At 32.9% G+C, this 21,805-nt stretch overlaps 1 protein-coding gene across 1 annotated transcript; it reads right to left on the reverse strand.

Annotated features, from left to right (window-relative positions):
• Positions 1-109: 109 nt before the first annotated feature.
• Positions 110-16,593, reverse strand: LOC123704311 (leucine-rich repeat neuronal protein 3-like). The gene is made up of 9 exons (XM_045652634.1): positions 16,526-16,593; positions 15,411-15,542; positions 10,930-11,147; positions 10,289-10,486; positions 8,947-9,146; positions 7,957-8,164; positions 6,317-6,501; positions 5,058-5,191; positions 110-339 (listed from the first exon to the last, which is right to left on the reverse strand). Exons 1-9 carry the CDS (start codon positions 16,590-16,592, stop codon positions 197-199), a joined length of 1,485 nt encoding a protein of 494 aa, XP_045508590.1. The 5' UTR covers position 16,593; the 3' UTR covers positions 110-196.
• Between the last annotated feature and the right edge of the window lie 5,212 nt (positions 16,594-21,805).

The raw sequence follows: 21,805 nt of genomic DNA on the forward strand, positions 1-21,805 counted from the left end.
ATTTTAAGTATCCTATGTAAAAAAAATATTTTTTACATTTAAGAATTAAAAAAATATGAAAAAAAACAACAAAAAGAAAAACAATTCTAAAAAAATTATTAGTATTTGAACATATAATTATATTATTTCCACATTTCAATATTGTACAATACAATAAAAAAATCACACAAAAACACAAAAAAATGTAAAAAAATCCCTAAATATAATTATCATCAGCAGGGGCCCGTTTATAAAAGGCCCTAGACACATCCACAGGGCCCCGGAGGCCACAAGTTGCGAAATAACCGTGTCTCCAGAGCATCATGAGACCGAACATTATTGGTACTGCTAGAAGAACACCTGGGAATAAAAATATTAATTAAAATAATAAAAAAGTCGATAAATTATTTTTAGTACACCCTAAAGTAAAAACATAGTTAAAAAAAATCGTTAAAAAATAGTCAAAAATCAACTCCAACTGGAAAAAAAATAGTTTAAAATAGGTTATAATTCTATTCTGTGCTTTTTTGAAAAAAAAATGTTCAAGTGGTCTGTAGTCTGTACTAAAACAAAATTAAATGAGACCAATTGGAAAGATTTCAAATAAAAAAATAATTTTCAATATCAGCTTACACAATCGAAAGGATACACAAAAAATACAGTCACATTGAGAATCTCTTAATTTAAAGTCGGTTGAAAAATAAAAAAACACGCTCAAATACGATACAGTAATGAAATTATAAACAATGGTGCATAATTAAGGCTAAAGCGTGTTAAAACCAGAAAAATAAGATAAATTAAGGGGCTTAGAAGAGCTAAACGAGGCAAAACTCGAGTTTTATAATGCTTTAAAGTATATGATTAACTGTAGTAAAAAATCTCAGACAAATATATGATATTCTTCAGGATATATACTAGCTAGATATCGAGCTGAAAACACAATACAACTTACTTTACTCGATAGAAAAAAATCACAAAGATACCTCTAAAAGAATCTTTTGATGCTTAAAAACCATACTTAACTACATGCAATCATTCTGTTTTTACGGCAAATAATTCTACAAGCAACATACTAAAATAATGTCGATTTATTTTTTTAGTCCAATCAATAGATTTCGAGTAAATCGAAAATTCTTATTCCCAAACCAAAAACGTACGCATGTGTGCGTGAACGCCTGTGTACCGACACTACCGGCCGAGGCCTGTTACTAGACGGACGTGTCGCTTGTTTCCCTGATTTTTTCCCGCCAGAATTGTTTGTTTTTGTTGTTAAATTATTTTTAGAATCCATGTTCCTTACTATAAAACAGACTACTGATAAATTATTTGTAATTTTGTAATCTTTTGTTAATATTAAGTATGGGAAATAAAACAAAACCCGTCAAGAGCAATGACCTAGCTTTTTTATATTATATCATAGGTCAAGAGGACTAAAAACGTTCTTATAAATCAAACGTAAATCTGAACGATATGGTAGTAAAAGGTAAGAGCATTTTAGTGATATTATGTTTAGTGATATTTAGTATATATTTCAGAGGCGGCTCGTGACAAAATTGTATGGGTGTTCACTTGAAATAAAACAACGAAAATACAATAGCGTTAGCAGGATAATTTTATTACAAAAAAAATGAGCACCACATTATAAATGTCTATTTAAATTAAACACTAAAAATTAAAAAGTATTATAAAACTAATTCATTGTGTGTATATTACTCAGATCTTAGAGCGCGTTTCCACTATATCGTTCGGCCTATACAAAAATGTTTCGATATCTTAACATTACTATTTAATTTTATACTTATTCCTAGCAACACTCTGATTGTTGTTTTCAATAAAAACAAGTTTTTATTTGAAAGAAAATGGTTTTGACTTAATAAAAAAATATATATCATTCAATTTCACGTCCTTGAGCAAACGACAAGGCGACTACCGTGAAACAATAAAATATCGTGTACATAATAATTTATTTTGTTATTAATATTTGACCATAATAATTACGAAACAAAACAAATAAATAAATCGTCACTTGATAGTGGAAAGTGGAAACACGCACAAAACCAAAATAAACCAGTTAGCAGTCTGGTTAGGGAGCCAGGTGCAAATTTGGTTAATTATTTCCTCTCAAGAGATAATTCGTCAGACGCATCAGAGTATAGTATTATAAAGCCTCGTGAACGTCAGCTGGCGCTCGGTTGGGGGGATGAGCGGTTGTAGCCTCCCACGCACGTAGGAAAAAAAAATACATTCATTCATTTCCTCTCAGCTAAAAATTTGTCAAATTGTAGCTAACCCAATATCTCAACGAAAAAAAATAATCTGCTGGTTACAACATGGTGTATTATACGTCAGCTGGTGTCTCGAACATGAAAAAAATAAAATTATTTTCCGTGATTTCCTCTCAAACAAAAATTTACCTGATGATAGCTTATATGTAACTGTGGATATATATATAGGTCAGCTGGCTGTATCTGGGTGGAAAAACCGTCAGCTGATACTTTGAAAGTTATTACATAGGAGTTAGACAGAAGCATCTATTGCCAATTTATATGCATCAACTGACTAGGTTTTCCTCGAATTATTGCTAGCTGATTTTTTTATTTATCGCATCAGTATATTAACAATCAGCTCACAAATTTTCATCTGAGATGAAATGACGTATCTTAAATTATTATCGTTATTTTTAAAAATTCAAGCAACACACGCTAGCATAATATAGACAGTAATAATACTTGGAGGTGGTTAGTTGTGCGCATGATCGGGGTACTACGTACATTCAGCCACATCGGTAAACATGTTTTTACAAATATTATAAACTGCATTTAAAAATAACTATCAAATTCACATAACTACCTAAAAGTGTAACAAATATGAAATAACCCACTAAAAACATTAGTTAACTATAATTATTAAAAAAATAATAGTATAATATATAATTAATAAAGTTATTACTTATCTTTTATGGGGACTTATGTTGATGGAATTCCACGTATCTCGATGATTTTGTTAATGTCTCGTTATATTCGAGACACCAGCTGACGTATAATACACCATGCTGTAACCAGCTGATTATTATTTTTCGTTGAGATATTGGGTTAGCTACAATTTGACAAATTTTTAGCTGAGAGGAAATGAATGAATATACTTTTTTTTCTTACGTGCGTGGGAGGCTACAACCACTCACCCCCCCAACCGAGCTCCAGCTGACGTTCACGAGGCTTCATAATACTATACTTTGATGCATTTTACTAATTACCGCTTGAGAGGAACTTGGTCATAAAATCTGCTTCTGGCTCCCGGACCAGTCTTTCGTCAGTCGCTTGATAGTTTGGTACCGTTAGAACATAAAGCACACATTTTATTCAAAAGTTATAATTATTACGTAGTTTAATTGTTAAATTTTGTATTTGTTGATTGTTGTTATTATTTGTTATTATTGTTATAATATTTGTTGAAGTTTTTAATTTGTGTGTAAGTAAGTGTTGTAACTTTATATTGTTAATTGTTAATGTAAAAGTTATACGTATGTTAAATGTGCAAATATTAAAATAAAGTCTCATCTTTTTCAGAGGAGAAACACATATAGTTTAATTTAAAATCCCATATTTATATATATAACTAGATTTCCGCCCGCGGCTTCGCCCGCGTTTGCAAAGGAAAACCCGCATAGTTCCCGTTCCCGTGGGATTTCCGGGATAAAAATCCTATGTGTTAATCCAAGTAACCCTCTATATGTGTGCTAAATTTCATTGTAATCGGTTCAGTAGTTTTTACGTGAAAGAGTAACAAACATCCATACATCCATACAAAGTTTCGCATTTATAATATTAGTAGGATAAAAACTAAAAATAAAATGTTGTTTTTTTATTTGCTGACCATACACTACTACAAACGCAAAAATTTCTCCAAACTAATTTACTTGTACCATACCATATAAACTAATTTAACTGATCATGAATGTGAAGTTATTGATTCAAGTCCAAATTCATCTAAGCAAGTACTAGAAGAAGCATATAATAGTACACAGGTAATTTTCAAAGTATATACCTAATACGATTAAAATATGTTTTTTTTTCGACCGCATATTTCAAATAATAAAAAAAATATAAGTAAGTATCATTGATTTAGTTTTACTTAATCACCCATATCCTTATATTATCCAAGTAATACAACAATGAACAAATCAAAAATAAACAAATTGTCTCCTCTAGTTGTTTCTTAGTCACGTCAGTTTTTCACGTCGCTGTGGCGCCATCTAGTACAATACTCCGGCGTGATCTCCATCAGCCGTCGTAGATTGTGTTAATGTGTGCGCGAGTCACTCAATTTCAGCTAGCTCTTGTAATCCTCTTAAGGCGACTACACCACCGAAACTAGCGCCCCCCCAACATTTTATTTTTTTACTCCTAAACCAGATCAAATTTAAAAAATCTAGCTCGGTACTTTGCTAGTATATTACTTGTAGTATTTTTGGTATTACTTTTCATTATTTTGCATTCGGTAAATTAGGAGAACTTTTGATTACCGCCAAAAGTGGCCACTTTTGGCGGTAATCAAAAGTTCTCTAGAATAATGAACAGTTAGAATAGTGAAAAGTAATACCAAAAATACTACAAGTAATATACTAGCAAAGTACCGAGCTAGATTTTTTAAATTTGATCTGGTTAAGGAGTAAAAAAATAAAATGTTCGGCGGCGCTAGTTTCGGTGGTGTAGGCCTCTTAATAAGGAATAGAAAATTTCGATCACGGCAAGGCGAAAGACAGCAGGTTCGAATCCCGCTGAATCATCGTTTTTTCCTATTCCTTAAAAAACATTTTTAAAGAATTTGAATGCTATACAAATTAATATCACCAGAAAAGTATTATCATTAAAAAAGGGGAAAATAATACTTTTATATAAAACACATTTTTCTTTTTTATTTAAAATTTTGAAGTGTAACTTCTTTAGGCGCGTTGAACGTAAAATTTCAAGGTCGTTACGACTTTGGTGTCTGAGTTTTGCCAAAGAAGTTTCACTTTTGACATGAGTGCTCGGCACACACGTGCTCTTTTTTTAATTTAGTTGTATCCCCAAACTCACCAATAAGTGTCCCCAACAGTATAGCGCCATCTCTCTCAGGCCTGTTTCCGTATTTGTCAACACAACGCATCGTTCTGTGAATATCGTGCAAATGTTTCATAGTGTAGCCCCTCATTTCTATTGGCTCTTGACATCTAGAATAAAAGTATTTTTATTGAATTTTGCTATCTATACTAATATTATAAAGCTGAAGAGTTTGTTTGTTTGTTTGTTTGAACGCGCTAATCTCGGGAACTACTGGTCCGATTTGAAAAATTCTTTCGGTGTTAGATAGCCCATTTATCGAGGAAGGTTATTAGGCTGTATATCATCACGCTACGACCAACAGGGGTAGAGCCACGGGGATGAAACCGCGCGGAGCAGCTAGTAAAATATGTCAATTACTGTACTAAAGTGTAGGCCCGATTTTTCAATCCTTGGTTAAAACTTATCCGTCCAATAAAGTATTACACGATAATACTAAAATGTCACCTGTACACTGCCAAAGAAAGGCAAGAAGAAAATATTTTTGAAATGGTAGTTTAATACGTTATTCGACGAATAAGTTTTGAAAAATCAGCCCTTAAACTATTTCTTTATCAGTTTTGGGCACATTTTTTTTATTTCGTACTTAATTATTACTATGCCTCTACATACCGTAGATTACCCTAATCAGATAAAAATTGTTCTTTCTTTTTTATTTTTGTAATAAATCCATTCTTTATCGCTTATCTATACTAATATTATAAAGCTGAAGAGTTTGTTTGTTTGTTTGAACGTGCTAATCTCAAGAACTACTGGTCCGATTTGAAAATTATTCTTTCGGTGTTAAATAGCCCATTTTTCGAGGAAGGTTATAGGCTATATATCATCACCCTAAGACCAACAGTAGCGGAGCAATGCGGGTGAAACCGCGCGGCACAGATAAAGAAAAAAAAAAGTTTTAACATTAGCATATTATGCTCAGTAACTACTCCGTTGCACTGATTTCTTTTTTTGAAGTGAAAATTCTTTATCGGGGTTGGAAAAAAATGTAGTGTAACATTTTTTCGTTACGCGTGACATTTTCCGTTACGCGCCATCTTTTTCTTATACCTACCACGCGTGATTTTATTTTTTTATTTATTTTTTATTTTATTAATAATTTGTAAATGTGATTCGACGAATTTCTGTAAAGTTGATTAAAGTAAATTATTTTTTGAAAAATAAGGTCATAAAGAAGTTTCACTTCTTACTTACGTGTGTACACACACATTTTTGTTAATTTTTTCCATACTTACACCATCTTCTCACTAGAATTAACTGTTCCTTTGGCATCAACAATCGGCACCAACATATCGACCATCCATTGTGTGGAACAATCACATAAGTATGGATTGTTGGATACATCCAGATGTTGGAGCAAGTCCCATCGCGAGAGGAGACGGGTGTCTATCTCTGTTAAGTTATTTGATTGGAGATATAACTGTAATTGTTAAATAGGATAGTATAAATTAAAAAAAAAAAACGTTTTTATGGTAAAATATACGTTTAGGTTACTGCTATTGTTATTTTTACTGTGGCTGTTACTGTTACTATACTGTGACTGTGAGCGTGAGTCTGACTGTTAAAGTTAGTGCGCTTTCAGTTATTTTTACTGTAACAAATATTAAATACCAATTTAACAAACACACAATACTAATAGATGGCGTAAAGTGTATCTTCTATAATGTAGACTAGTAAAACTGGAAGATAAATTTGATTGCCCATATTAGTTACTAGCGGTCCGCCCCGGCTTCGCCCGTGGTACATATTTCGCAATAAAAGGTAGCCTATGTCCTTTCTCGGGTATCAAAATATCTCCATACCAAATTTCATGCAAATTGGTTCAGTAGTTTAGGCGTGATTGAGTAACAGACAGACAAAGTTACTATCGCATTTATAATATTAGTATGGATATGGATCGGTCCTAATTATTTCACAAGTAATATTTTTTATAGCATTATGAGTTATAGTACAGGATACATCGCCCATTTTTGCAAGTGACTACTATCAAGCTGATTTTCCGTTTGTAGCTTTATTTTGATGAGACACCGAATAATTTCGTGTACGAAACTCTCGATTGTGGTAGCTAACAGAGATAACAAGGATAAAATTTTTTGATTTGATGGTTCTCAAATATTTATTACGCAATTTGTAGGACAATATGTCTGTTGAATTATAGAGGTATAAACATTAACTAAGTGAAAACAAAAAAATCTGCTTGTTAGTAATCATTTATGATGACCTCGTTATCGATACACTTTGGAAAGGGGGACTCTTTGAACCAACCATAGATTTTGTAGGACAAATATTTTTTCGAATAATTTAGGTAATTATCTTGAGATTGAACAAAAAAAAATTCAGTTAGTAATAAATATTTGAGAACCATCAAATCAAAAATTTTTATCCTTGTTATCTCTGTTAGCTACCACAATCGAGACTTTCGTACACGACATTATTGGGCGTCTCATCAAAATAAAGCTACAAACGGAAAATTAGCTTGATAGTAGTTAGTCACTTGCAAAAATGGGCGATGTATCCTGTACTATTATAAAGTATGAGTATAATTAAATTTATGAGTGAGTGAGTGAAAGTGAGTGATTTGCATATGCATCTGCAAAAAAACTGTTAAAATGAAGCGAAATCTATAATTATAAAGGTAAAGAGTTTATTTGTTTGTTTGAACGCGCTAATCTCAGGAACTACTGGTCCGATTTGAAATATTCTTTCGGTGTTAGATAGCTCATTTATCGAGGAAGGCTGTATGCTATATATCACGCTAAGACCAACAGGTGCGAAGCCACGCGGGTGAAACCGCGAAGCGCAGCTATACATGCCAATAATAGATGAAGTAATACAAACTTTAGAAACACTTTCATGTAAATACGTTTATCCTTACCTCCTTAACAAGTGGCCAGTCATAATTCTCCCCAATATCATCAGGCCGTGCCAAAGCTTTTGGATCAACAAACGATAGTTTAGGATTAAAGCTCATATGTAGCTTTTCGATATTTTCCAAACCGGCCAATGCACTTGCACCAATTTTAGTTAATTCCATCATATTGCACATGTGAAGTTCTTTTAGTTTACGGAGACGGGGAAAGCCGCTGGAAAAAGTATGTATTAAAGTAAATAATTATTTGAAATCTATACATATAATAAATTTGTAAGAAAGTCAAAACTGTACATTGAATACTTTTTTTAGAAGAATACTTGGGCGTGATCTATGATAGATACCGAAGCCAAAAATACAGTTTATAGAATTTTTTGTTTGTATGTCCGGGCTAATCTCAAAAAGTACTGCATGGATTTACTATAAATTTGTTCCAGAGGTAGCTTGAGACCTAAGAAAGGACATAGGATAGGTTTTATCCCGGAAATCCCACGGGAACGAGAACTATGCGGGTTTTTCTTTGACTACGCGGGTGAAGCCGCGGGTGGAAAGCTAGTATAAATTGCAAAAAGTAAACAAATAGGTTGTGGGAATGAAAAAAATGTTATGTTATTATAGGGAAAATTCTTTACGCGTTGAGCAGTCACGTCATGAAGTAATGCGACGATTTTGGTATCTATGAATTTTGCCAAAGAAGTTTCACTTTTGACACGTGTGCTTGACAAACACGCTCTTTTTATCATCGTTTTATAAATATTTTGGTAATTTTTAACATCACGTACATAAAATCACTACATAGTATAAAACAAAGTCGCTTTCTCTGTCTCTGTGTCCCTTTGTATGCTTTTCTTTAAAACTACGCAACGGATTTTGATGCGGTTTTTTTTAATAGATAGAGTGATTCAAGAGGAAGGTTTTTTAGTATATAATTTATAAGGTTTTAGACAAAGCGGGCGAAGCCGCGGGCGGTAAGCTAGTATTTAATAAAATACTTACGGATTGTCCTCACTACCCGCGTCCAATTCCCTTATCGGGTTTTGGTTCAAGTTCAAATATAGTAAATTCTTAGTTTCCTCTAGTTCTAAAGGCACGGCTTTCATCTTATTATCACTGAGATCTAGATTCTCCAAATATCTAGGCGTATGAAGGAATTTGTCTGGAATCTCTGTTAGTTGGCAAGAACGCATGCGTAGGACCTAGAATTTGTAATAAAAATTTAAATATTACACAATTAACTAATATAACATTGGACATAGAAATTAGTGCGTTGACACTTTTATAATCTATACTAGATTTTCGCCTGCGGCTTCTCCCGCCTTTTCAAAGGAAAACCCGCATAGTTCCTGTTCCGGACACAAGATCAACCCACTCAGTGCTTACTAACTTGATTCATATTTTATCCACTAAAATTGTCACTTACCTTCAACATAGGCAAGCTTGATATAGCAATAACATTCACAAGACCAATAGTCAACTAACTCAGAACTAACTAACGAATATAAACCCGTACATTCAACATAGGCAAACAAAATATAATCATCTCACTATATCGAACCATAGTCATCTCACTCATTGCTTACTAACTCATATTTGATTCATATTATTTTTATCCACTAAAGCGCGTCACACACGGTGAAGATACTATAATATTTTATGTTAAGATTCTCTAATATAAAACGTTATAGTATCTTAAGGTATCCGGTATCAGCGTTCTGACCATCATTTTTCTTTTTGTCATTGCGTACCACCCCTGTAGAACCGCTATCCTGTTACAAAGGACCCACAAAATTTCGGGTCAGAACGCTGAAACCGGATACCTTAAGATACTATAACGTTTTATATTAGAGAATCTTAACATAAAATATTATAGTATCTTCACCGTTTGTGACGCGCTTAAAATTGACACTTACCTTCAACATAGGCAAGCTAAATATACCAATAACAGACACAAGATCAAAGGTCAACCCACTCAGTACAAGCTAACTCATTATATCTAACTCACTAATGTAACACTTACCTTCAACATAGGCAAACTCGATATAGCAATAAATATAACATGATCAATAGTCAACCCACTCAGTACAAGCTAACTCATTATATCTAACTCACTAATGTAACACTTACCTTCAACATAGGCAAACTCGATATAGCAATAAATATAACATGATCAATAGTCAACCCACTCAGTACAAGCTAACTCATTATATCTAACTCACTAATGTAACACTTACCTTCAACATAGGCAAACTCGATATAGCAATAAATATAACATGATCAATAGTCAACCCACTCAGTACAAGCTAACTCATTATATCTAACTCACTAATGTAACACTTACCTTCAACATAGGCAAACTCGATATAGCAATAACAGTAACATGGTCTATAGTCGTGAGTGGGTTCCCACTCAGATCCAACTCAGTGAGTTCTGGCAAATGTTCGAATAGATCTTGGTTCAAAGAGTGTAAATCGTTATAAGCGAGGCTTAGAGTTCGCATGGCTGCGAGTGGTTCATATTCTTCTGGGGAGAAACGACCCTAAAACAAATATTAATTAATTTAGTACCTAATAATGACAATTACCAAAGAAATATATAAATACCTATACTTAGTGCTAGATAATAGAAAAGGGTGATCACATAAAATTTAGGGAGCCTCCCCTTAACTACATTATTTCTGAGTGAGAGGCTGTGTTTAATAATTAATTGCCAAGCACACGTGTCAGAAGTGAAACTGCTTTGACAGGATTCAAAGATACCAAAATCGTAAAATTTCAAGGTCGCGTCATGGCAATACCGTCACGTCATGGAATAAAGCGATGATTTTGGTACCTTTGAATCTTGCCAAAGTTTTACTTCTGACACGTGTGCTCCGCACACGTTTTTTGTATTATTAAAATTACTTTTAGGTTCAAAATAAATAATCTTTTACATAGTTATTTCTGAAAAAAAAAACAAAAAAATATAATATATAATATTTACCTCAAAAGCATGCGGACTAAGTTTAGCCGACGTCAATTTATTATGACTCAAGTCCAAAACACGCATATTCTGTAGTTCTTTAAAACTGGCATTTTCTATAAACTCTATGGCACATCTAGATAGATTTAATATCTCTATGGGTAGAGTTGCTATGGCTGTCACATTGGTGAAACTATTGTCACTTAGGTCTACTGTCTTTGGCTTGAATTCTTTTACATCTGAAATTTAAAATAAAATTATATTTTAAACTAGCTGTGCCCTACAGTTTTACTCGTATCGCTTTCTAGCCTTCCTCGATAAATGGGCTATTTAACACCGAAAGAATTTTTCAAATCAGACCAGTAGTTCCTGAGATTAGCGCGTTCAAACAAACAAATTCAGCTTTACAATATTACTCGCTTACCGCCCGCGGCTTCGCCCGCTTTAACTTAAACCTAATAAATTATATACTAAAACCTTCCTCTTGAATCACTCTATCTATCAAAAAAACCCGCATCAAAATCTGTTGCGTAGTTTCAAAGATTTAAGCATACAAAGGGACATAGCGACGGAAATAGCGACTTTGCTTTACCTCCGGGAAGTTGGCACCGCACTTTGGAGTTAGAAAAATTTTAAAGGTTGTTCCAGGTTGTTCTAGGTTTGTTCTACATTGTTTCAGAATTTCATACAGCTGAGATTAAAACTTTTCGAGAAAAGTCAAAAAACCCGATTTTTGAGCTGGCACCGCACTTTTTAGATATCGCGATTCTGGCGGTTGTTCCAGGTTGTTCTAGGTTTGTTCTATATTGTTCCAAAATATCGCGTCCGAAAAAAATTTATTTTCCACAAAATTCGCAAAAAACCAAAAAGAAGTTGGCACCGCACTTTGAAGTTAGAAAAATTTTAAAGGTTGTTCCAGGTTGTTCTAGGTTTGTTCTACATTGTTCCAAAATATCGCGTCCGAAAAAAATTTATTTTCCACAAAATTCGCAAAAATCCAAAAAGTAGTTGACCTCCGGGAAGTTGGCACCACACTTTGAAGTTAGAAAAATTTTAAAGGTTGTTCCAGGTTGTTCTAGGTTTGTTCTATATTGTTCCAAAATATCGCGTCCGAAAAAATTTATTTTCCACAAAATTCGTAAAAAACCAAAAAGAAGTTGGCACAGCACTTTGAAGTTAGAAAAATTTTAAAGGTTGTTCCAGGTTGTTCTAGGTTTGTTCTACATTGTTCCAAAATATCGCGTCCGAAAAAAATTTATTTTCCACAAAATTCGCAAAAAACTTAAAAGAAGTTGGCACCGCACTTTGAAGTTAGAAAAATTTTAAAGGTTGTTCCAGGTTTTTCTAGGTTTGTTCTATATTGTTCCAAAATATCGCGTCCGAAAAAATTTATTTTTCACTAATTTCAAAAAAAAAAATATCTGGCACCGCACTTTTAAGATATCACGATTCTGGCGGTTGTTCTGAGTTGTTCTATAGGCACCACACTTTGAAGTGTTATCGAAATAACTATCTTTCTATGAAAAATAAATAATGTTGATTAATAGCAAAAGTAAGTGAAACCGGAAAATGTGTTGTGAAGAAACAATAAGATGAATAAAATAATGTGTAAGTAACTAAGTAGTTCTGAAAATAACTTTTTAACGCTTTGAAAACTCAAAATATTCGATTTCGGTTGCGTCCACTGCGTAGGGAGCCGACCGCGCGGGTGAGCCGCGCGGCTACCTATCTAGCAGAACTCAATATCTCTTCCCTCCTCACCTTCACCCCGTCCCGAACTACGCCTGCTCATTGTATTAAACAGTATACAATACTATTTTCTGTAAGATTGACACTATATACTAAATCATCTCAATAGATGGCGCGCGGTGTGTCCCTTAAGACACATAAAACTGAAAGAATAGAATAAATTTGATCGCTCGGGCGGGTCACGAGTGGCTGAGTTGGTGAGGCATCCGCCCCGGAATGGCGCGAAGGATGCGGGTTCGAGTCCCGCCTCGTGATCGAATTTTTTCTATTCTTTATAAATTTATATTTATAAAGCATTTGAATGCCATAAAACCAAAAATATAAATTCAACAAAAAAAGGTCGTGTTCCATCGTTACAATATTGTATTCACTGAAAAGTGCTTCATATTGGTTGAGATGGTTGTTAAATCATCTCAATAGATGGCGCGCGGTGTGTCCCTTAAGACACATAAAACTGAAAGAATAGAATAAATTCGATCGCTCGGGCGGGTCACGAGTGGCTGAGTTGGTGAGGCATCCGCCCCGGAATGGCGCGAAGGATGCGGGTTCGAGTCCCGCCTCGTGATCGAATTTTTTCTATTCTTTATAAATTTATAAGATTGACACTTTTAAAAGTTCGTTATATCTTTTGAATGGAATATCCAATTTTTTTAATTTAAAAAGTATTTTGCTGGTATTGAAACAGTCTAATCAATTTTTAAAGGTCCCGATCATAATTTTCTCGTATTTTTTTTTTTTACTTAATTTTCAGCATTTTACTATTTCATTTAGAAGATAATTCTTCGTAGATTAAGATTATATAAGCAGCAGTGATGTTGATTAAATACATTTGTGGATTTAACTTCACGAACAGATCTATTCACGGGAAATAATGTCCTTTGGACAACTTACACAATAGTACTTTTTTAAATGTTAAATTCCCTTAAGAATTAAAACAAATTCTTCTAATATTAAATAATAAATAATATTTTGATATTTGTTCTATTTACACCCAAAATACGAAATATTTTTATTAAAATTGAAACGAATTATGTCTTTTGAACAACCAAATAATGTTTCATAGATAAAAAAGTTTCAGTAAAGCGGAAATAGTGATATTTTTTACAAAAAAACTATTAAGGCGAGGTTGTTACGTATCGTATTATTGATTTTACTTAATTAAAATGAACTGATTCTCGATAAAACTGAATGAATGAAGTATAATGTGATTTTCATATGGGGACATCTTAGTTGTAGTAGTAGCGTCTTGATTTTTGAAATGTTAAAATTACAATTAAACTAGACATAAAATCGCGTAATAAAAATGTGTTCCCGAAACAGCCGAGTAATAAACAAAACATGAACTATTTAACTGTTAAAGTATAAGTTTTATATAATTATTGTCCTAGGGACAACCAAATTGTCCATGGTACAACCACTTTGGTTGACCAAGTGACTGGTTGTCCGCGGGACATTTTTTAAATTTTGAGCCGCCAAGCAAATACTATTGTTATTTTATATATTAATCTCAGCTCACACTAAAATATAGACGAAAGCGCATCTCGTGTAGTATAATTGATAACAATGCATCAAGTACTTACGTTTTAATCACAGTTGTCTGACGGACTGACAAAAAAGCCACCCCACACTCACCAACAACGCTCGGACGACTGTTGCCGTGATTTTATACAAATCAAAGTGGCGTTTGAGCCCGACAGTTAATTATTGTGTTTAGCTTGTTGTTTAGGAATCTACCGCGCCATATGTGTTTTGGTTTCATAACTAAATTACGGTTGTCTGTGAGACCTGTGTCATGTAGGTGATTTATGGGGACAAAAGTAAAATGCCTGAAAATCGTATTATATCCAATAAAAAAAAAAATGGTTTGTATGTTTGGATGTCAATAATTATGTACTGAAACAAGGAGTGTATTTGGTATTTATGGTCGTGATAGTATGTGTTCGTGATGCGAAGTTTGTTAATGCATTGTGGCATGGGGACAAATGTGATAGTACTGGAAAATTGCATTTAGTCCCTCGACAACCATGAAACAACGCACAAATTAATAAAACAAGTAAAATATTGTTCGCAATAATGCTAGAAAATATTAAAAGGAATATAATTAAAACGAATTTAACTCTTTATGATTTCATGTTTATTAATTATCCTTCAGGGACAAGATCCGTACTCGTCGGACCAATAAAAGTTGATCGACCCAGATAATAAAACATCATTTACTGGGATAAGGATTAATATATTATGTTTATGGATAACATGGTTTGATTACTGTCGGCACTTCTATTTACTTTGAAAACGTAAAAAAGTTGTTGTAGTAACATAACTACTGAAGATGGACATATGGTATCGCGGACTTTCTTGTAGATATTGATCCATTCTATAATACCGTAGAACATTTTTTTTCGGACGCGATATTTTGGAACAATGTAGAACAAACCTAGAACAACTTGGAACAACCTTTAAAATGTTTCTAACTTCAAAGTGCGGTGCCAACTTCCCGGAGGTCTTTGCTTTATACTATGTAGTGAAGTATTATAGATGACAGTTCATTTAAATTATAAAAATAGTATGAAAAAAAAAAGACGTGTGTCACTCTGGGACTGGGGCGGTTGCGCTATTGCATGCTATGCCTTCAAGACACACCTCCGCCCGTCGGAGTGGGGAGCGTGAGGTTTGTTCGTTACGGAATTTCTCGATTCGGTCCCCGCGCTCAAGGCCCGCGATAGAAGCTATGCAATAGCTTAAAAAATACATACCGCTCCACTCCTGTTTAGTAAAAAACTTATCGATACTCTGATCGAAGCAGTCTATTTTGTCGTCTTTGCAAACACACTTTCTGCATATCCCGGTTTCCTTCCATGTTGTGTTCTTTGCAGTTTCCTTTTTAGCTGAAATAAATATTAAATATTTTAGGACAATTTTCACACACGGCACGATCTGATCCCATACTAAGCTTTCGCTTGTGTTATGGAAACCAGATGGTTGATAAACATACACATATAATTTTAAATACATACTTTGTATAGATAATTAGCACCCAGACACAGAGCAAACATCTATGTTCATCACACAAATATTCGCCCCGGGTGGGAATCGAACCCACGACCTCTCGCTTGGAAGGCAGGGCCACTACCAAGTACCAACCAACCCAACCGGTCAGTCTACACTACTATATTACATTTGGTGACACTAGATGGCGCTATTATAAATTGGGAGTTAGTACCGCTATTTGTTGATAGATGGCGGTATGTGTATTGTTTTTCACTACTATTTTTATGATGTGAAAATAACTGTTCGTTGTTTAAAATAGAAAATAAGAAACACTGCTTAGTGAAAAGATTGCCTATTAAACTATAAGTACTGTGTTTTTTTTTAATTATAACATAATTTATTTATATATATGAAACACTTAAATAAGTAAATAACTTTTTATTAAACGAGCCGATAGACTCAACTTTGCATACAATGTTGGTATAAAATATAATTCAAATTATGAAATATACAATAAAACATTATTGTATTATTTTTTATAAGACAATTAATAGAGAAGAAGACAACGAATATGAAATGTAGTTCTTTAATCAAATAATTTATCCATCGCCAAAAAAAATCGCCAAATAAATAATTTCTCTAAAATAATAAAATAGTGATTGTTTTACGAATTTCAAGAATTTTATCATTAGTCATTTTTTTAAGGCGGGAACTGCAAATTAGTGAACTTCAGTGGCCATAATATTTATATTAACTGTTTTTACATCTCATCTGAATTACGAACTTAAAAATAAAATAACCAATGTTATAAAATCGAAAAATACTTATAAATAAACTATCAAACACAAAATCTAAAAAAATAACTAATTTCATAACATACCCACATCATCTCCATACACGCCCAGCAAACAAATGCTTAGAATAATACAAATACTCGACACACTCATTGTTACCTAGAACAAGATAATTTAGGTTATCTATAAGTTATCTATTAGTAATCTGTAGCTTATCTGACTGACCTAATGCATTCTTTGTGTGTATGTTACTAGCTTACCGCCCGCGGCTTCGCCCGCTTTATCTAAAACCTAATAATTTATATACTAAAACTTTCCTCTTGAATCACTCTATCTATTAAAAAAACCCGCATCAAAATCCGTTGCGTAGTTTTAAAGATTTAAGCATACAAATGGGACAGAGAAAGCGACTTTGTTTTATACTATGTAGGTAGTTGTTTGAGGGAAGGGCTTGGTGTGCCATACCTATTAGTAAAATGCATTTCTACTTCGAAAAATAATTAATACCAAAGATAATTAACACACAGACACAGAGCAAACATCTATGTTCATCACACAAATATTTGCCCCGGGTTGGAATCGAACCCACGACCTCTGGCTTGGAAGGCAGGGCCACTACCAACCAAGCCAACCAGTCAGTCAAATAAACACAAACAAACAAACACATTTTTGCAATTATTAGTAAGGATTTATTTTACATCAACATCTTGCCTTGCAGAGATCCCTGCATATTGATAAGGCACTGTGATTTTTTTTTTTACTTCTTCTTGATAATTGAACAACGTAATACAGTATTCAATCAAAAAGGATTACAAATTATAAAAAGTATTTTTGGAGTAACTCCTATTAGTGTTCAACAGATGCACATTTCTATGAAATTTTGAAATAAATATCACTAAGTACTTACATAGGTAGTATAAAACAAAGTCGCTTTCTCTATCTCTATGTCCCTTTGTATGCTTAAATCTTTAAAACTACGAAACGGATTATGATGCGGTTTTTTTTAATAGATAGAGTGATTCAAGAAGAAGGTTTAGTATATAATTTGTTAGGTTTTAGACAAAGCGGGCAAAGCCGCGGGCGGTAAGCTAGTAGGTATATTATAATATGTTTTCGAATACGAATTTTATTTGATTGTTTATGGTAAATTCGTGACACCATGTAGGTAAATTAATAAGTAATAACAATCAAAAGAAAAACTATAAACACTAATAAATTCGCGAAAAACGAAACGACACCAATAAAATCGACACCAATAAAAATAAATAAATAAACAGAACTCACATTGGATTCACAATATCAAAACCACATGACACATCACTTAAAGTCCGTGCATGTTATACAAAATGGTCGACAATCAGGTACATATCTTATCTGTGTTATCACTCGCTTATCAATAACTGGTGGTTATAGTGACAGCGTTAAATAAAGTTGGCTACTTATCTACCTGCCTGCAAGGCGGTCGGGGCGATTTCAGCTGTTCTCTAAATTATAAAGCTGAAGAGTTTGTTTGTTTGAACGCGCTAATCTCAGGAACTACTGGTCCGATTTGAAAAATTCGGTGTTAGATAGCCCATTTATCGAGGAAGGCTTATAGGCTTTATATCATCAGGCTAAGGCTGGTTGCAGAGCTTGACCGACCGTCAGTGCGTACCGTCGGTCCTGACGATACGCATCAACAATTGTATGACTATGACACTAATGCGCATGACAATACGCGTGCGTATGGTCGGTCTAGCTATCAACGGTTTTATGAATTTCCATACATATGACAAGCGCGACTGACGTACGCACTGATGGTCGGTCAAGCTCTGCAACCAGCCTTAGACCAATAGGAATCGAGCACTGCGGGTAAAACCGCGGAGCATAGCTAGTCTATAATTATACTACCTCTTGAAATTAGAATATTATGAATATTTTTATCTTTCCGCTAACACTGTAACCAACCAAGTGACGTGATTACCTATATCTATACAAAGGTACTTTCCGAGAAACAATGTACTGCGAAATCTATTTACGTTTACTATGAAGTTATTATCTATAACTTATATATAGGTTATATTCATACTAAGTACCTATGTGAATCTTGATGTGAATCGAATGTTTTGGAATGTATGAATAATATACCTAAATAATGACAAATGACTGTGATAATTAGGTAAGAGTTCCGTATTTTTGTCTGTTTTTACTCAACTGCGCTTAAGGGGACTAGAAGAGCTAAACCCGTGTTTTATAATGCTTTAAAGTATATGATTAACTGTAGTAAAAAATCTCAGACAAATATATTATGATATTCTTCAGGAGATATACTAGCTAGATAGTGTGTTGAAAACACAATACAACTTATTTTACTCGATAGAAAAAAAAACACAAAGGTACCTCTAAAAAAATCTTTTGATGCTTAAAAACCATACTAAACTACATGCAATCATTCTGTTTTTTCGGCAAATAATTCTACAAGCAACATACTAATATAATACTGTGTTATTTTTTTAGTTCAATAGATTTCGTGTAAATCACAAATTCTTATTACTAAACCAAAAACGTACGCATGTGTGCGTGAACGCCTGTGCTGTGCACCGACACGGCCGAGGCTTGCTAGACGGCCGTGTCGCTTGTTTCGCTGATTTTTTTCCGCCAGAATTGTTTGTTTTTGTTGTAGAATCCATTTTACTTACTTTTAAACTGATAAATTATTTGTATTTTTGTAAATTTTTGTAAATATTAAGTATGGGAAATAAAACAAAACCCGTCAAGAGGACTAAAATCTAAAATCGTGCATCCATCAACCGTCGTCGATTGTGCTCTTGTAGTCCTTCTATTCTAAAGGAAGATTTCAATTTTCAAGTTTACCTAGCCATTTTTATTCTATTCCCTAGGGCCCATATTGGATAATGAGGACATTAATAGAAGGTCATTGAAATTAAAGATAAATATTGAAATATCTAAAAGTATTTACATAATACATATTATAATAATTGCTGAAAAGTTTGTTTATTTGTATGGTTGAACGCGCTAATCTCTATACGCGCGCTAGTGATTCAATTTGAAAATTTATTTCAGAGTTGGATAGCCCATTTATCGAGGAGGGTTAAAGGATATAATTAAATATATACCATTTGATCATAATCAATACGTGTAAAACACAGCTACACAGCAATTCTTATGTTTTTAAACGGTAATATCAAACCCGCCTAAAATCAAACACAAAAATATAGCGGAAATTGATAGGTACACACCTAAATAACAAATATTTAGTTTCATGGTGTATTTCTACTTTCTAATATAAATTATATTAAATATTTACTACACTTACCCTATATTTTCCATTGTAAAATGTTTCGTTTTTAAAATCATTCCAAATAAGTATTTTTTAAAAATGATAATTATATTATAAGCAACCTGTAGACATACTGTCGCGCGGATCTCTTTCCAAAATACATATATCTATCTGTCTTCCATTCCACCTTCCAAGTTCATACCTAATATCTGGACGATTATTTTTTTATAATTAACAGAGATATAGGTAAGTAGGTAACTAGGATTCCGCCCGCGTCTTCGCCTGCTTTGTCTAAAACAGAATATTACTTCCTCTTGAATCGCACTAACTATAATCTACTCATATAGGTATAATTTAAAAAAAAACAGCATCAAAATCCGTTTGAATAGATTTAAATTTTAAACATTATACTTAGGTAGGTACTTCATGGTTTTAAAGATCTAATTAAAAGTACATATACATAATATACATACGTATACATGATACAGGCGGAAAGCGACTTTGCATAATTAATAGATAATAATACCTAACATTATGTTGTAGTGATTTACCTTAAATATCAAACTTTTTAAACATTCAAAATTATAAATTTATAAAATGAAAAATTATACTTACCTACATTTTAATTTATTCTCGTGTGCTTTCCATCAAATACAAGCTGTATGTAAACAAAGTTATCAAAATATATTTATACAATACAAACCATTATTCACCAATCCACTTTTACTGTGTTACAACGCAAAATCACAAAATAGAGAACTAAAATAAACAACGGTCGCTAACAAGTCCCAATGGACAGTAATCCGATGCGCGCCATCTACCGTCGACTGGGATAATCACTTGGTAATTGGCGTAAGCGCGCGTTGATGACAAAACGCGGGAATTTCGCTATAATTTTGACATATTATAGTTTTTTTTTTATTGGCAATGGTATTTTTTTTTCTTTTTACGCTTTTAAGTCAGTATTAGGTACTCATATAATATTTTATTCTACGCGTCATGAAAAAAATATACTAATTTAAATTTATTTTAATTAATTTAAGTCAATGCAATTTATCATCTAATCTAAATTTAAATAATTATACTTTCAAATTTATAAAATAGGTACATACGTATCTAAATTATTTAGATAGGCACTTATATTATTAATAAGTAAACTGTACCTAATTTTATTTTCAAAAATAATTATTGTAAGTCATATTAAGAACTTATTAAAATGTTACAGAATTAAATACCTATCTTATCTTATTATTTTATTAGCGTACTAGTAATATGGAAGTAATTAGAAAATAATGAATATTCCTAAACTACGTAAACAATTAAAATTCCTTCTTCAAAATGTCACTCTATCATATTTTTTTATTCATTTTAACATCTTAAAAGTCTGACAAGCTAAGGGCCCTACAAAGAACTCCATCAAGCCACGTCAAAAGAAAGCCGGAACTTAATTGTTGTTAACTGGAGGACTATCCCTTAAATCGATTCCTTTTATGAAATTACGCTATTTTCAACCTTATATTCTACGCGATAAGACAATGAATAGCGCAACTGTGATGTTGTTTGCAAGAATATTTTGTATGAAGTCATTTTGAACTCTATTTCCAACTCGGTAAGGGTTTTGATCGTTTGTGATGTGTAATGTTGTATGCGAAATTTAACCATATTCTTTATGAGATAGAGCTTATAATCAAATGTTAGAAACTTTGTTTCTAATGTGAGCTCCGCAACCGGGAAGAATGTAAATTCAAAATTAGAATTTTCGAATCCAATTTGAAATAAGCTACATTTTTATTTTTAATTCAAATATTATCTAGTACTATCATAATATTTATAAATTATATTATGTAAGTACATAGTGTGGATCAATTAATTCCTGATTAATAAAGCATTTTATTGTATTTTTCCAAAGTGACGTCTATAAAAATGTGACTAAAATGTTTTAATAAGAAAGCAGGAAAATCAACCAACAAACAAATAGTCTTTGGTAAAAATGTACAAGAGTTTACATAAAAAGGTTACGTCTACAGCACAGACAATAGATCTAAACGTAAGTACCTATTTATCATTATATTATTTCACGTACATA

Source organism: Colias croceus, chromosome 29 (genome assembly GCF_905220415.1).
Source record: "Colias croceus chromosome 29, ilColCroc2.1".
In the NCBI taxonomy this organism is placed as follows: domain Eukaryota; kingdom Metazoa; phylum Arthropoda; class Insecta; order Lepidoptera; family Pieridae; genus Colias; species Colias croceus.